The following is an 18,661-nucleotide window of genomic DNA, read 5'->3' as shown; positions in this document are numbered from 1 at the left end:
AGATGCTCACCATACTCATACCACTGCTGGAGATAGAACCCTATGCTAGGTGGCCTGGTAAAGCTCTCCTTCAGTCTTTTTTATCACTGCTGTTGAACAAAATCTTTTCCAAATTTTACTGAAGCTAGATAAAAGTCCTAAGAAAGCTGTTTTCCATCAATCAAGTTCTTTGCACAGCTTTCCCTCTTCTAGCAATAGTTACATGACTATTATGTCAATTTTCCATGTCACAATCATACAACTTGCTTTGAAGGGAGAATTAATAAAACAAGTCCAGTTGTCTCCTGGCAACTAATTTGTGCAAAGAAACAGAAGTTCTGTGTAGATCAAATGCATTCTTTGAGGTTCTGAAAAGCATTAGGGAAAACTATTACAGCACAGGAGACACCTCTGCTAGTTATATGACATTTTCCTTTTGTTTTCCAGGTCAGGATTGAATGATTCAAAAGGAATAGCTTCAGACAGCATTTAATCTACTTTTTGGACTGCATAATAAAACACCAAAAATGATGGATAGAAACTGTTGTCTATCTAGTTAAATAATTGATTCTAACTGTCCTTCCTTTGTATCACTACTATGACGTAGATCAAGATCAGAAGAGTTAGAATTTTTCTCATTTCATGAGTGTAATCTTGTCAAAATGATATTTTGGGGGCTTTTAACTGCTAATTGAGAATGCACAGTCATAAAAAAATTCCAGAAGAAAGAATAAGTCTTATTTTTACCATTTTACCATTGCTCTTTTACTATTTCCTAGTTCTACATAAAATTTAGCAATTCATACCATAATCAGATTACCCCATTAGAAGACATAGTGTTTCTATTAATTGCAGAAGAATACAGCACACTGTGTATGTTTTCAGGCTTCTAGAAACACCAAGATGACCACAGAATTCTCATACTTAAACTGTACATTGGCACAGTGCTTCTAATGATTTTATATAATATTTTTCCTTTTTTTTATGAACTTCATAACTTTTCCAAAGATGCCTGGAAAATGGAGGAGGCTAAGAAAACTACCTTATCTCTGTTTAGATGCTGTCTGCTTTAGCACATTGAATCATAATAGGTTCTGAACCTGAAAATTTGCATTCATTGCTATGACACCAAATCTAATTTTGTGATCAGTTTGGCCACTGACTGACTTCCCATCAGCTGTCCATGGCCAAAGCAAACACAAGACAATGTTACTCAACATAATTCTCACAAGCATAAGATAACATTAGATGGAAACTAAACCTTAATCTACCCATTCTCTTTTGTGATACCACATCTGAACAAAGTGATGAATTTTGAAAAGACTTCCCAGGACCATTTATTTAGTGACTTATACTTTATTAGTTCTGTACATTTCTGTATGTTTTACTCAAGAGAAAAAAATTCAAACACAGTTAAAATTTCCTAAGATATAGCATCATCATGAGACTAAAGAGTCTTTAGAGAACCAGAATTTTCAACATACAGTTTCTCATCAAATATTTTATCCTTTCCAATTATCTATGTTTTGGTATGTTTTCTTTGCCAATAAAAGTTAATCTGAGGAAGTTTTTAATAGTCTTTCTAATAGCCAGAGAGACTAATAACCTCTACAGTCTTACTTCAGAACCTCAACACAAAAAGCTGCTAACAAATGACCATAATAACAGACAGAATTATTATTGTTGCCAAACATAAGGATCATTTCTATATGTTGTTTAATTATCTGGTTTTCTCATTATATCCTTTTAAGTTAAATATATTATGAAGTAAAAAGATTATTAAAATCATAATGTTGCTGTGGCTTTTCCTGGTCTGATGTTTAAGTCAATCCATGGCTATTCTGTCTGAGGAACTGATAAAGCTGGACCCTTGGGATCGTCAAATCTGCTGTTTGTTGTGAGCTGCATGATCATATGGATTCCATAGGTCAGGATCCACAGTAAAATTATAGATGTCACCAAGCCCATCCAAATTCCAGGAGTGAAGAAACCTGTACAGTCACTTGCATAGGAAAACTGGTTGTCTATAATGTTGAAGCCTTGAATCTGAAAATGAGGAACAGTAGACAGATGAGTGCAATTAAGCATGGCACTTATTCTCAGGATATATGTGGTAATTACAAAAACCCACACTCTTTAACTATCAATTGTACTCTGCTCATTATAAAAAAAAAAGAGTGAAAACAAAATCCTCTGTAAAACAATTTTCCAGATTTCCTTTTCATGCAGGAAATTAAAGATTTAGAATCCATTTCTTTGTTAAGAAGTAGGTTTCCCACTTCAGAAATTTGTAGTGCTTTCCCAGCAGGGACATGTGATCAGTATTCTGTATTCATATAACCAGTATATCATACTGAATGAATATACCAGTATATTCATTGATCATCAGCACTATGACCACTTCAGAACCAGGAAACTCAAAGCACTCAAAGTCATGAGAGTTAAAGTTGCTCAGACCATGAGATTTATTGAAATAGTCTGAGAGTTTTAGCTAATAGCTCCTTGACAAACAAAATTCCTAGAACCTACTTTAAAACACATCTAATAAAGATGCCTTTTTTGGCTGAGTTTTAGTGAAAGTTTAAGGAGAAAAAAGTTGTGAAATCTTTATTCCTCCCTCCTTAGACATCAAAGGCTCAGAACAGAAGGAAAGGCTTGCTTTATTGAGGTATGGGATATGTGTTGTCTATTAACTTATAAAACCTATATAAACTTTTCCAGCAGTTAGAGAAGTTTGCAATATCTCTGATTTGGCTGAATTTGCAATGTCTGCCACTGACTGTTCTCCAACCACGTTATTTTCCTCAGAAAAATCAACAAATTTGGAGATATGTTCTATGACTAGATCCCAATTGTACAAAAATATAAAACTGAATGCCTTTGAGACCGATAACTTTCTAGAAATTTTGTTCAAATTTTTTTGTTTTGTTCAATCAAAGGGTTAGAAAACTGTGAAGAAAGGAAAGACAATCTCCCCTCTACAAACATACACGTAATGGCATAAGCACTGGTTCCTTTAGAAGGAAGGGAACAAAACTGGTAGAAGAAGAGAAAGGAAAGAATTAATATGATCTCATTTTGATTCATTCTTAAATAATTTTAAAAAGAAAAATGAAGACTGGGATTCTTATGCATTTATAAAATCTCTGAAATGGGTGTGTAAGGAGAGCACCCAATATCATAAACCTACTGGTAAAGAAATGACATGTTAAATATTATTATTTTCCATAAAATATTATCAAATAAAATTATAAAAGGATTATTTTATTTAAATCACTTGTCTCGCCCAGCAATAACCAAGAAAGAAGAAGATCAAGGATTTCTACTTTTATGTGTTCCCACACCATGATTATTCTATGATTTACAACAAAATAAATAGAAAGCCTGCATTGTGGTAATAAAAGAGTTTGTACTTCCTAGGAAAGTTTTGGTACAAACTGAACAAATACCATGCAACAAATACACCCATAAACACTCTGGGCTTGCATCCAGTCATGGCTCAGGTCCCTAAAGTTAATGTTTATCTAATATGTGTGTTATGAGCAATGGCTATACCTTCCAGAATGGTGATTAATAAAACTACTATTATGTGAGGAACTAAATGCTTTTTAGATAATGTGGAGGTGAAGAAAATTTTAGTAATTCAACCTTTTAGAAGAATCTTTCCAAGTCAAATCAGAGTAGCTAACTTGCAAAGACCGCCTGCTTTCACCAAAGGTACTCAGAATTTTAGTTAAAGCAGGATTAGTGAAAATAAGCTCCAGGGCTGGACAACTTTTTGCACATTTTTAGTGAATACATTGCAAGAGCCTTTGCTTGTTAAGCCACTGCTTTGACTACAAGTGAGGATGTGAACAGGAGTCGTGAATTGTAGCCTGAAAGACTTACTGACAATAAAAACAGACAGAAGGTGATGATTTATGTCATTTGTGTTCAAAAAAATGGATTGGAATTCTGGAAAACAAAACACACTTCTTACTACATTTACAAGGACTCTCTAAAGTAATTAACAGGTATATTCAGTTTAGAAGGGCTTTGGCACTCCTGATTTAGAGCCAGAAATACTGAAATTAATTATTTAAATTCTAGTGGTCTTATATTTTTTTTAAACAGCATTCTTCTTATTGAACCATCTAGGTGAAAGATTCACTTGTACTTTCCTAAAATAATATGCCTACTTTTAGGAAAGAGATGAAGAATATGCCAGGTTATTTTTTTTTTTTAAGCTTTATAATTTCTCTGGGGGTGTTAAATACCAGGCAGAAAATGGGAATCTTAGCAGCATACACAGAAAAGTAAAAAATACTTACATGTGGTTCTCTAATATTTATGAATGCTAAAGTCCTTTGTATGCAGGCCTCTATCCAGTGGAAGTTTTAATTCTGGTGTTTAGACCAGTCATTTGTCTTTATTATACAAGTCTGTACTTCCTTTAAATATTTTTGAAGGCAGATTTCTCATCATATGGCCTTTGACCAAAACTTCAATTAAAATATGCTGGGTTTATGACTCTTCAGTACACACCAAACTTCTAATTTTTGAACTTTGAGATATTTTAGCTGCAAAGAATATTCTTGATTTTGGAGTTTTAGCAGTTTTTCATAGCTTTCAAAGTACTTCTGAACCACACACAGTAAAGAGCAGTGCTTTTGGTGTCAGCTACCTCTTTAACTTCATTGACAAATATGAGATCCTCAAAAGGACAAAAGGTACCATGGTAGAACAACCATTCCTAGCCACAACAACCAACAAAACCAAAAGTTTTGGTGCTCTGTAGAGATGTGGTGACACAGGAGTGGTGACATCCCAGGCTGTGAGCATGCCTAGCCAGCATCCCACAGAGCTTCTTTTAGACGGTAGTGAGTGAGGCAGCTCCAGAACTGAAGTAAAAGGCTACACCTGTTCAATTTTGCCTAGGTACAAGGTGTGTAAGGCTTTCCTGTGCAGCTGCCATTGTCCCTCTATTACTGTGATTCAGCTTCCAGGACCCAGTGCCGCAGAGCGCGATTGTGCCAGTTTGATTGGCACTGGATCCTGGTTTCTAATTCATTGCATAACACTGACATGAAAATCATGCTCCTCAGTTTCAGCAACAAGGTTTTGTGCTGGCTGCAACTACTGAGCACATCCCACATGCTTTTTCACCATGCAACAGAGTTTGGGGGCTTCTAAACCTTAGGCAATAACAAAGAGTGATACTGAGATCACCTTTCAGTATGTATCAGTGGAAGATACCTGGAAAAGTATGATCTGGGTCAGATAGAACTTGGAAATGAGCCCAGAATGGTGACCCTCTGTTTTCTCACACAACAGAAAAATATCACTCCAGGAGTTTTGTTGTGTGCCATGTTTAGGACTGGGTCAGAGAAAAAGCCCTTTCTCAAGAGGAACTGGAGGTTCTGCTGTCTGAACAGTGAAAGCATCTGCTGTTCCAAATCAATAAGGAAGGTGAGAAACCACTACTTCTACTCTTGGTTAAGACCACAGTGAAAGGATGCCTGCTAAGACTGGAGTCTGTTTAAGCTTTAAGAAGGCAGTAATATCAGTGCATATGGAAACAGAAGGAAAAGATAGGTGGCAAGTATACACTTCACAATTGCATAGGTCGTGTCCTTTCGTATTTTAGTGATGTGAAAGCCTAACTCCAATGAGTTCACTAGGCAAAGTACAGTTGCGTGAACTCTGGTATTTTCAGGCCTTACATAAAAATTACATCATAAGGAACCTTCACAATATTGGTATGTATTGCAACAGTGTTGCTCAAAAAATGGTGAGACTTGACACTGGAATTTGTGGGAAATAAATCTAAGCATCAATGCTCTTTCTGTGAGATTTACATTACTTAAGCAGAAGTGTCAAGTCTGGAGTCAGATTATTGAGATTGGTTTGTTATCAAAATTATAAATACAATTATATTAGCATTTGTATACAGCTCATGTTTGACAAATAGAGTACAGTTTGGAATTGTTCCTATTATTTTTATGATCTCTTTCATCAAAGAGATCCCTTAGTGCAATACTGTTTTAAGATATAAATGTTGTTATGCTTCTCTTAGGTCAAGAACAAAGCTCAAAGTAATAAAGGTGCAATCATCTATATGTCACATATGTAGTCTGAACTACTACTAAATATGCAGAAAAACTATGTGTCGTTCAAAAAAATCAAGCTGCTTTCCTTCTGGATCATGCAGGAACTCGTACCATTCCTGACTGAAGTCCATGGCAAACCTCCCATTAAATCAAATTGCACTGGGCTTTGTTTCTATCTGCAGGAGTGCAGACAGTCACTGAAAACAGCAGCAGCACTAAGCTGTACTTTCCTAGGTAAACAAAGCACCGAGAAATCAAATAAAAACAAAGTAAGCAGTATAAAGCCACCCACCTAAGAGGCCCTTGTTTCCAAGAGCAGCCCAATTCATTAAACAGGCATGAGGACTTAGTCATTCTTTACCTGATTAAGTGCATTTGGTTTAATTGGGTTTTATTTCTGTGGACAACTTCATAGTTTTGTTTTTCAAAGCTGTGCTTTCATGTTTTCCTTGTTCAGCAACTGGCATCTTTTTTACCCCTCTACTGAATAGCTCACCTAGGGGAACAGCTTTTCTTTTATGTTTTCCCCCAGGCTGGAATGAAAGTAAGGGCATTATGAATGTGTGTCATTCACCACCTACAATAGCAAGTAATAGTTCTTGGAGTTATCTATGAAATGGCAACCCATACTCACTTGCAGCTTGGAAATGAAAACATCCCAATTTTTTGCCTCATTGTTGGATGGAACCAGCCTTGCAGGATAGAGATTGCTTGTTCCCACCAGCTGACAATGAAATGAATACTCTGCAGGGGCAGAGATGCCAGAAACATTAAATTTAGCAAACTTTTCTCCATCTTGTACAATCTCAACTGAATTTAAAGTGGACCATTTTCTGGCCGAGACTTCATAGAACTTGTTGGTCATTAAAAACCTAGGAACACAACAGAGGACAAAAAGAAAAAGTCAAAAGGTTAGAAGGAAAAAATGAATATACATTTGATAAAGTACCAGTAGCAGATAAAGGTTCACTATTGCTGGCTGCAAACATCACAGCTGATGATGATATGGACTCCTGAATCGTTCAAGTTGTTCAGAAGGGAAGAGGTTCTGTGAATGTGTTTACTACTTAGAGTTTCACCTCACAAGCACAGCTTTCTATAGCTGTGGCAGGCAAGAAGCAAATGCAATTTCATTCTTCAAGGGCCTCTGCCACTGCTGTATTTCATCAGTTACCAACAGTTTATAATCAGTGAAGGGGAAGCTGAGAAAGTGTCAGTAAGACTGCAGTGGCTCTGAATAAATATTTGATGGGACTTTTGGAAAATTGCTTTTATGATGGGTACAGGCATGATAGCCAATCTAATTTATCACTGTGATTCTTTCTCAGCTCAAATGCCTAAATGGCAATTTCCTTTGCAAAGGTCTGAATTTGGTGTAGAAGACAGAGCTTTCTCTCACTGGTGGGTCAGGAGCAATTGCCAGGTCTAGTTCCACAATTTGAAGTAGGCTTGGTACAAAAAGGTATTTTCTTATTTTAAAAACATCCATGTATGTGGGATATTGCAGCAGTTCATAATCATGGAATTTATGTTACTACCAATGTACTCTGAACAGCTCCCAACAGAAATAATTGAGAACTTCCTGACGTCCAGAAATACATTCTGATCCTTTACAGATCAGGACGATCTGCTAATCTTTACCACTTTACCACTTTAATACAGTTACTTTTAGGCAAAATCTATTTCATGAGGAAATTATAAACCTTTCTCCTCAGTGTACATTGTTTAATACTTTAACCCTACTTGGTCTATGCATGTGTATCTCTACATAGTTTGCTGAAGATTTCTTTTGATTATTGGAAACCATGAAATATGTAGAAGAGAAATCTATTTAGCAATAAATAATACTTGCTAAAAATGAAATATTCAAATCTCTCGATCCACAATGACTAATATTGTATGTTGACTTTAAAATTTGAAGTAATAACTTAGATGTAATTATGATTGGTTTGACAAAAAGTATAGTCATCTTAAATGAGCCAAAATATAGACATTTTATGTTCTGTAGGGTATATGCATACAGAGAGAAAATTCTCTCTGCAGAATATTACTTGTTTGTTCAAATTAGTTACTCTCAATATTGTGTTATCCATACAGCACAGAATCTAACATTGCTTTTTAAAAAAATATTTATTAATAATCAGTGGCTCGTGATTCATATAAGTTCAGAAACCTGAAGAGTTTCAAAACGCTCAGAAGGAATTCCAGAACGCGGTGTCACTGAAGTGAGAAAAGGCTCATGTTTTAAGCCTGAACAGTTTTATCCATAAAACACTGAGCTGAAAGCATCCGTGAAAAACAAAAAACAAAAAAAAAATTAATTCCATCCAGTCCACATTTACAAATATATATTGAAAATATTCTATTCTTACATAGTTACAAAATTAAAACCTTGATATTATTGCTAGACGAAAGAAACCTTTTCCTGATGTACAGTACAATCTGAACAGAATTTCCATGGTGTCCCAGTTGCAATGCTATAGGCACTAGCTGAAAGACATTATAAACACAGAGGAGCTTACTTAAATGTTTATGACAACCACAGAGGCTGGCTGCGGTCTGTACTTTTGCTGATAAGATGAGAAAAGTGGTAAAGAAGGAAATTCCTTGTAAACTGACCATATGAACAAAAAGTTTTATAAGGCCACATTTGTGGTGAGTACAGTCTAAAATGACTTTGAAGGGAATGCTGTCTCTTCACATTACTAGGACTAAATTACAAGGACTAAAATGTGTTACTTGAAGACTTATGAGAATTAACATTCTAATTGGTTAACTAGTTAAGCACAGTTAACTTAGTAATAAAGGCTGCTATCCTCAGATTTTTCCAAACAAATAACACTGAATAACCTCCAACAAGCACACACTTAACTGGTAACAGATGTTACTATAGTTCATTTAATTACAAGAAAAAAGGCATTCAAAAAAAATCTAAAGAATTACTTCATTTAGTTTAACATTTTCTCAAATGAGTAGATAGCAAATAGAGCACATCATAGCAAATTAATGATACAGAGAAGAGACAGAACAAAGGTTTTATCTGCAGAACTGAAAGTACCTTGGCTTCTTAAGGAAATTCATGTTCACGTTAAACATTAGAAACAATTATGCACATTAGATACATTATGTACTTTATGTATGGTGGCACAAAAAATTCCTGTTCTTGGGCCAGGATCCCTTTGTGCCAGATAGCTGTATGAACTCTGAATGCCACCACCACTAATCAAGTCTCGTGTGGCTAATCATTACAAGCAGAGGTATTTCTGAAGCAGAAGATAGCTAGAATTACTGTTTCAAATATTCAGGGAGGAACACAACTGTTAAGCAAAAGACTCTAAAACATGTTTTTTTGGGTCAACTCTACTCTATTCTGTACATTGAGCAACAACAGGAGGCAAGTACGTATCAATGTAAGTGTGGAATACTAATGTTCAGCACTTCCATTCACTTTGACACTTTTTCTCAGAGAAAATGACAAGTGCTTGAACAGCTGGATCAGTTTATGAGAGCTGAGATGCTACTTCTTCCAGCAAAGTACTACTGCCCACTGCTCCCACTCCTGCTGCAGCAGTAGCTTACTTTCCTTACACTATCACAACAACACTACAACCACTCCCTTACAGCTCATCTCCCAGGGCAAGAGCAGGAGGATGAGTGAGACTGTAGCTCTTGCTAGAGAGGGAGAGGGAGGTGGCAGCTGTGTGTGTGCACAGGATGAAGCAGCAGTCGCAGCTGTCAGTGGGAGGTGGGATGTGACCAGCTGCTCTGTACGTGGGCATAGACTGGTGTTGATAAGGGGAGCAGGCTCTGGATCCTGCTCATGCTGCTGAAGTTAGAACCTCTTTTATTGATGAATAAACTGAGCTACTTGAACATGGTCCCCTCTGGAGTCACTTTCTGTCTTCAAGATATGTTATCCTATACTTAAGTAAAAGGCCTTTACAGAAGCATAAAGTCGTGGCTCTCAGCTCTGTTCCTTCCACCTCTTTGCCCTGCTCGTGTCCTGTTTGTTAAGGCAAACCATGATCTTATCAAGGTGTAATCTTGAAAAAGTAATCTAATCAAAATGAACCAGAAGGGGAAAACAGAGATTGTAGAGTATCTCTATGGATTTTAGAAGCTCTTGACAAGAGACATATTGAGATACACAAGGTCAATAAAGTGCTAGCAAATCATGAAAAAAGCCAATGGCTTGCTCTGGTTCTGTTCCATGTATCTTATTATTTGCATTATATAGCATGCAATACAGTATTATGGTAGCTAACAGAGATCTAAAATGACACCATTGTCCCATCAAGAGACAATCCAACAGGAAACTGCAAATAATCAGGTGAGTCTTTAGAACTATTGTTAATTTATAAGGGCTCTGAGGTGTTATGGGTCGATACCAGCCAGCAGCCAAGCACACATTTAGCTGTTTGCTCAGTCCCCCTGTTTAACAGGACAAGGGAGGAACAGAAAGAGCAAAAATGAAGAAACTTGTGGGTCAAGATAAAGACGGCTTAATAAGTTAAGGCAAGAGGGGAAAAGCAACACAGAAGCAGTCAGCCTCTATCTCCCACAGACAGGCCAATGCATAGTGAAGGTCCAAGAAAAAGTTACCCTGGAAGCTACCCCCTACATTTCTCTCTATTCCATTTTATATTTCTAAGTTCCTGTGTCATAAATAAAAATTGATCAATTTGTGTTTATTTGCCCTGAAGGTCTATTAAAAACCTGGATTACACAAGGCCCATTGGAATAAATTGAATTTTCCTGCAAAACATAGCCAGTCTATGCTACTCTTACATGCTTGGCATGAAAACATCCAGGACCTATCTCTCTTTTCAAGTCGTCACCTATTGCAGAGCCTGAGTTTCTTATTCCAGCTTCAAGGACTATTTATGCATTTTGGTATTTAACTATAATATGTTCAAGTAGAAGCACAGGTCAAGAAAGACTCTGTGAACATTTCTGCCTCTACTACAACAGGCTCAAAGGATATAATTTTTTTTCCTGAAAAAGAAAGAAAACATGAACCATTCACCTTTTGTACTGGCATTTTCATCTAAATTACAGTGTCTGCAGAGTTGCTTCAAATTTATTCTTTCCAGATGCAACTCAGATTCATGACTGCATTCAATTTTTCATCCAATAATTAATTAAAATTATAAGCTTTTAACAAACAGATTATTAAATATAAATCTAAATAATCTTCACCAAATCCATGTGTGCACTAACATCACATCTGATCTTCTGCCAGCTGCAGAAAACAACTGCCAAAGGATTTTGTTTCCATACTACTGTCTCAAGGTTTGCAATTTGCCATTGTACAGTTAAGTGAAGCCTGTTGACTACTAAAGAAAACATACCTTTAAGATCTAGCTATTAACTTGCTTTCAAGCACAGTCCCATGCTACATAGGATGCTTTGTGATTTGTACTATTTTCTCAGAACTATAATTTTACTAGGAAGGATGATATTATGCTGAGGATAGCCATATTCAGGAGAAATGTAGGAAAGAGCCACGTTCATTCATAAAGAGATTACAGCAGACCAGCTAAGACTTGTGCTAGGACACACAAAGATGAAGAATGAAAATCAGAGCAGTGTTTTGAAGGGCCTGTCTCTGTCAGAGTGGGATAGGAGCACTAAAGAGCACACAGGAGAGCGTCAGGGCAGTACCAGAGAAAGTTCTATTTTGGGACTTGTAGCAAAAGGAAAAATAAAACTTGGCTAGAGTCTTAGTAGGAGACACGTATCTTTTGAATACAAGGAAATACAAGGAAAATATTTTCTTAATTCCCCATGGTGATTAGGGAAATACATGTCTCTTTGATAATTTACATTATTGAGACCAAGGCATGCTTCACACCATCACAAAGGACCAGTCCCGAGGATCCTATATACAGCTAACTTCAATAATCATGAAAATAAAAACACTATACAATGTACAATATACTGTACAACAGTAATGTTTTCTGTACAGTATATTCTCTTACAAAGCTCTAGCTGGTTGAATGAGAAGGAAGATGCTAAATAACAAAGTATGTCTGTTTTTTTGCCACCAGTCACGATCTCTAATACTGACTACAAGTGTCTCTATGCACTCTGAATACCACTCCAAACATATCACTGACTCTCCTCAAGACAAGTTCTTCTGGGGTCCTTTTACCTAACTCAGGATGTCTTTCTGTCTCAGTGTAAATGATAGTATTTATCCATTTGAACATTAATCTGGACAGGCTGATTGATGTGCCAGGGCCGATGGTATGAGGTTCAACAATGCCAACTCCTGCACTTGGTTCACAACCACCCCAGGCAGCACCACATTCTGGGGACAGAGTGGCTGCAAAGGTGCCTGGTGGAAAAGGACCTGGGAGTGCTGGTGAATAGCAGCTGAACATGACCCAGCATGTGCCCAGCTGGCCAAGGAGGCCAAAGGCATCCTGGCAAGTACCAGCAATAGTGAGGCCAGCCAAACCAGGGCAGGGATTGTCCCCCCATACTCAGCACTGGTAAAGCTGCACCTCGAATCTGGTGTTCAGTTCTGCGCCGCTTGCTACAAGAAAGACACTGAGGTACCAGAGCATGTCCAGGAAAGGGCAACAAAGCTGTTGAAGGGGCTGGAGCACAAGGAGTGGCTGAGGGAGCTGGGTGTGCTTAGTAACCTGGAGGTGAGGAAACCCAGGGGGACCTTACCACTGTCTACAACATGACAGGAGGTTGTAGTGAGGTGGGGGTTAGTTTCCTCTCCCAAGTAAGAAGACACAGAACAGAAGGAAATGGCCTCAAATTGCATCAAGGAGGTTTAGGTTGGATATTGGGAAAAATTCCTTCAGTTAAAGGGTTGACAGGCCTTGGAAAAGGTTCCCAGGCAAGTGGCTGAGTCTTCATCCTTGAAGATATTTAGATGTTGCTGCACTTAGGATATGGTTTAGTGGTGGACTTAGAAGCACTGGGTTAATACTTTTTTCACCCCCTCACTGACCACAAGCTAGTACTAAAAGAATGAACTGGCAATCAACATTAGGACTCAATACAGCCCTGGCCATGCAGGTAGACTTCAGCTCCTCTAAGATTTTACAGATCACAGTTAGATTTTCCTGAGAGGACTGTGGACTGATCCTATTAGTGAAACAGGAAGCTGCATATACCAGTACCTTACAGTATGGATGTTTGCATACAATATTTTTTCAGAACTTTACCTGAGCATATTAATATATTTTCTTTATAAAGGCTGTACTACTGTTTTCCTGCATTGTGACTCCTCAGACTAGAAAGAAAATAATAAATTAAAAAATATTTTCATTTAACTTCTCCCCTATTTTTATGCTCCTAGTTTATTAATTTACTAACAGGTAAATTACAAACCACAAAAGACCTATTTAAAATAAATCATAAATTACCTTATCTCTAGGCTGCTGATTCCATTCACTGGATTTGTGTATTTTAATGACAGTCTAAGAATAAGAAACAGATTTTTAATATTAGAGTAGTCAGCTTTAATTAGATCATTGTGACATTTCAGTTTGAGGAATATATTGTAAGTCAGTAGGTAATTACAAAAGTCATATAGCAAAGGTTCAGTACATAGAAAAATATGACTAAATATTTCTAGAGTTTTATTTACCCAAGAGCAGGTGCTTCAAAGTAAAGGAAAATAGAGATCAAGTTTCAATAATATACTTCTAGCTGAGTTACTACCTCATAACTGGCAATACTCCCCTTCAAGGGAATGAAGCTATGATCTCATTAATGCCAGTGAAGATTTTTGTGACTGTGAGATCAGGCACAGGGAAACCTGTTTGGATCAAAGATAAACAAACCAGGGAGTAGGAAACATAAGAAGAAAAAAAATGTGAAAATAAGAGGCCTTGTCTGAACAGTTTTTGTGGTTTTGACTTAACTTTTTTCTTCTAAGAATACATTTTTTTAAAATTTTGGATTCTTTAGAAGAAGAACATTAAAATAGCACTAATTTTAAATTGTAATATTTCTGATAGTTTTCAGAATGACATGTATTGTGATATGAAATTTCTTATGTTACTCACGTTGTGTTGCTGTCTGAGCACTCAGAAGCAGAAATATCCACATTCTGTGTTAAAAATGTTGCATTTGTCAAATCTATTAAAACTGAACCGTTGGCTTTGAGGCTGAAATTACTAGCATAAAAAAGGATGCAGGAATAATTTCCAGTGGTCACATTCAGAGGAGGATATGATAAACTGTCTTCTTCCTCAGCAGCCATTAATTGTCGTCTTAATTCTGCCACCACATCAGTTCTTCTAGAAACCTGGAATAACAACACATTAACAATTCATCCCTTTGTAAGAGTCATTTCAGTAGAAAACAGACCTTCACCACTCTGTACCTTGAGCACCAGTTCTTCTGAAATCCCCAATCAACCTCAACATTTGTTACTGTCTATTTAACTGGTGGTGTGGAGGCTAATTAGGCAATGTAACCTAGGTTCCCATGGCCAGGTACCCACGTGTGAAAATAAGCACCACTGATACTAGGTAAATGAATGTAAAACAGTGTTGGTAGTGCTGCCTTAAGATGGGAGTATTCATTTGTGCTAACAGGTAGAAGAATGTTTTTGTTGTTTGTTTTTTTTCCCCCGGAAGAATATACTGAAAGAAATAAGCTTTTTTTTCTGCAATAAAATCATAAAATTTCAACTTGCTAGTTCAGAGATACTCTCCTCTTAAGTACAGTAGCAGGCTTTGCAGTCTTCATTTTAACAAGCATGAGAGCAGTCTACTTAGCTACAGCAAGCTTATTTTTAGACTCTTCTGATGGTTTTGGGAAAAATAAGACCTTTGCTCATTTGGCCGATGTGGTGAAATCCTACAAGAGACACATTTGCTTTTAGGATATTTCCAGCAATATTTAGTAGGCAATGCTTTTAAAAAATGTGCCCAGGGCATCCTTGGTAAAGCAGCCCCACAGATATCACCAGTTAAAGCAACCATACCTTATAACACAACAAATTCATTCTGTTCTTATCTTACCCCTCACTTCTTACTCTATTCATATCTTGGAGATTCCACCTATTTTTGAGTCCTATGTCAGCTTTACAACTTTGTATGCTGCAGCTGACCTCTACCCTTGTATAACTCTAGGGTAAAAGGAATGAAAGGCATCACAAGGATTACAAGGGTTACCAGAACTGTAATTATGTGGAGCTATTGCCTAGAACTACTTTTCATGGATTTAAAGACAATCAAGGACCATTTCCCAGTCTGAAACAGAGATGATATTATGCTTTATAACCTGTCTGTAGAGAGGAGCCCCAGAAGATTTTGTCACCTTAACAACTGCTCTGCAAATGCTATTGGCCATCTGTTTTTTACAGCTTGTCTTTGCAGACAAGCAAAGATTCTATCAATTAAGCAGAATGGGCTGCATTAAAACCCTTTGACTAAATGCTCCAGCGAAGAATGTAATCTTCCCCTCCCATACATGCATACTTTATGAATTTCTTTTTAATTCAGAGTTGTGCCTTTTTAAATACATCAGAACAAGCATTATTTTAAATGAATACCATTTTCTTTTAAAGAAGAGGGTACAACAAAAGAAAATATTCAACTTTTGATATAAAACTTTAAATCTTTCCTTAGAGTTTCCTGAAATGTAATAATTTTATTTCAAACTGAGAGGAAAAGCTGAAGTCTAAATTATATCCTGTCTATCTATTGACTTCACTATGTAGGCCCCATGTATCATCTAAAGAGGGCTTTAAAAACCACCTGCAAAGAGCTGAAAACAATGCTACATTGGATACTGAATTGGGATAACTTGGGGGATTAGGTCGAAGTACTTTAAAATAAAAAGAAAGCTATTAAAATATAATCATAAGACTAAGCTTTATTTCTTTTTCTCTCTGAGCAGTCCTTTGCCATGAGGCTCTTACATACAGGTTCCCTTGTCTCTCTCAGAAAGCATATGAACCAACAGAGGGTACACCTGGAAAGAAGGGCTTTCAGAGACAAAGAAACCCACTAGTCTGATAGGAATGGGCAGATTCATCAGGTCAATGCACAGCTCCAAGTGGAAAAAATTTGCATTTGTTGACCATGGGATAATCATCATGTGGTCACTGACACCTGACTCAGGGATGCACCTGTCTCAGGGGGGAAGAAGAGCTTCAGCCCAGGAGATAGTGGGGCTGGATGACAAAGGTTTAAATGAACTTGGATGGGGGGAAAGGAGCAAAACCAGGCTGTCCAGTGATAAGCAATGAGATGGTGTGCCAAAACATGGGGAAACGAGCATCAGTGGGGATCTCAATCTATGACCAACACAGCATGTTCTGTGATTCTGTGAATTAAGCATGCTTGAAATCAGGGAGAGATTTTGAAAAGCTTAATCTTCAGGCTGGAAGGAGGATCTCTGAAACAGCCCAGCCTGGGACCCATGGGAGACCTGATGACAGCAGTTGCTTCCTCCAGGTTACGGCACTGGGAAGCTGAGAGCTTCCCCACTATGCCCCTGTTTCTCTGTTTAAGGAATATTTTATTTTTCTTTTGTTGCTGCACAAACATGAGCTTACCGAATCAAAATCATTCTCTGATGTCATATATTTCATGCTAAACTATAAATTACAAGACACTTCCTTGGCAAATGGATTATATTTACACTGAATTACTGTAAATCAAAATAGATTATTTTTGAACAATACATCATGGAAGTGTTGACAAACATTAAATCATATTTAATTCTGTTGTTTAGTGTGTCCTTCTCCTTCACCTAGTCTGAACTGAGGGATGTGTGAATCACTGTCTTATTCTCTGAATTTATCAATGGCATTTTTGATCTCAGTCATGCAGTGAACAACAGCAAGACCTGACTAAATAATGTACAGAGAAGGAAAAGAAAGAGTGCTACTTACATTTTCCTAGACCACAATGGAATCTTGTAATTACTAACTGAACCTGCAGTAGAGGTCTGAACAAACTTCTTCCCTTTGATCTGTTTTTCAAGCCTCCTAATTCAGAATCATTTCTTTTGGAAACAAGAAAGGAAGCAGATCTGGCAACATTTTGATTCATCAAGATAAAAATCTTTTTCAAAGCAAACAGACCTTACATCCAAAATTACTCGTTTTGTTGTTGTTGCCACAGTTTTGTTGGCTCTTCCAACACAAAGTGGCTAGGGACAAGAAAAAAGATTTGGGGCCATTATATATATTTGAAATTACATTTGAAAACAAATATAAATCAAATAGTTGTAAACACATATGAGAACCATACAAAAAACTGTGAAAATGAAACTTTCATTTGCTGAAATGATGAATGGTAATGAACAACAGAAACAGATTACATTTTACACTGGTTGCAACATGGGATTTTTGAATATCAGTTCAATAGATGATTGTGTCTTCTGTTTCAATCTTTTGTTTCTAGACTTCTTATTGCTGTGTTAAGATGTGCACATCAAGAATAAGAAAACTGTCCTGGTGGTGCTTGCTGCTCCTTTTCATTTCTAACAACATATATATGTGTTATCTCTGTGTGGGATTACTGCTCTTATTGAAAAGGTATTTCTTTATGTTCAAGGAGGGAGGTGAGTAGGCAGAAGGGTTCATTTCTTTTCTCTTCCTAGGCGGTATCATAGTTTACTCCATACATCCATACTACATTTTTTTTGTGCATATTGTGCACCACTGTGTGTTCTCTATATATACTTGACTGGGATGGAAAATTTCCCTGGACAATTTTTCCGATTTTATCTGATTAAGCTGGTTGTTAGTATTCCAAAACTACATAAGAATCTAAGCTTCTAAAAAGAAATGCAGTATCAGAGCCAGATATTGCTTAGTAGCATTGCACAGCATAGCACAAATGAAGAAAATAACATGAAAATATTTAGGGCATGCATGTAGAGACAAGTTCAAAATACATTGCAAAAAATGACAACAAAGAATTTTATGGATCACATATGATGGCCTAAATCATGACATGCAAGGTCCAAGGAAGGGAGGCCAGGTGCTGCAACTGCTACAATAACACCACAAAGACAAACACCTTTTATCTGAACTAGATTTTGGGGTTGGTAAATGGAACTGCATCTACATATCATGTACCAACTATAATTCTTTTCACAGAATACCGAAAGAACTGTATGCTTGCATTTTCTCAGTTTGCTTTAACAGGGACCATCAAAATATTTTTTTTTTTTTTTTTGCAAGATATTCTTTAAAAAAACAACACCAGGAGGCTGCCATGTGCTCGGTGCAGGGGTACTGCAGAATGGCAGATCGTGCTTCTTTCTGGGGTTTGGCTGTGGCATATCAGAAGCCACTCAGCATTCACATCCTAGCCAAGTATCAGCACATTTCAAATGCTTTTTCTGAAATTATCATTTCACATTCCTTCCTACACAAACAGATCAGTTTTCCTCCACGTTTTCTATTTGATGTGGCATCATGGTCTCACCATGGATAGCATCACCACCACCCCTGCTAATACATCCATTTTCCTGAAAGATAGTGTATCACGAATCTGTGATGCAGGCAATCTCACTGCTAAAGGTCAACAATTTAAAAGGCAAGCATTAGAATTTGGCATTGTTACTATGGGGTTAAATGTTTCTGAAAATCATGTAAA

At 37.0% G+C, this 18,661-nt stretch overlaps 1 protein-coding gene across 2 annotated transcripts in view; it reads right to left on the bottom strand.

Annotated features, from left to right (window-relative positions):
• Nucleotides 1-1,315: 1,315 nt before the first annotated feature.
• The window catches only part of LOC111923079 (V-type proton ATPase subunit S1), a 52,149-nt gene continuing 34,803 nt past the window's right edge, over nucleotides 1,316-18,661 (bottom strand). For both annotated transcript variants that reach the window (XM_023918689.2, XM_086886985.1), the window contains exons 8-11: nucleotides 14,102-14,343; nucleotides 13,457-13,510; nucleotides 6,703-6,940; nucleotides 1,316-2,025 (exon numbers count right to left, since the gene is read on the bottom strand). In XM_023918689.2, coding sequence (XP_023774457.2) covers nucleotides 1,816-2,025; nucleotides 6,703-6,940; nucleotides 13,457-13,510; nucleotides 14,102-14,343 — 744 coding nt within the window. In that variant the 3' untranslated portion in view covers nucleotides 1,316-1,815. The remainder of the gene's footprint in view (nucleotides 2,026-6,702; nucleotides 6,941-13,456; nucleotides 13,511-14,101; nucleotides 14,344-18,661) is intronic.

The sequence above is a fragment of the Cyanistes caeruleus genome, chromosome 4, assembly GCF_971803275.1.
Source record: "Cyanistes caeruleus chromosome 4, bCyaCae1.hap1.1, whole genome shotgun sequence".
In the NCBI taxonomy this organism is placed as follows: Eukaryota; Metazoa; Chordata; class Aves; order Passeriformes; family Paridae; genus Cyanistes; species Cyanistes caeruleus.
The sequence above is the reverse complement of the archived record's forward strand: the minus strand, read 5'-3'. Positions and strand labels throughout refer to the sequence as shown.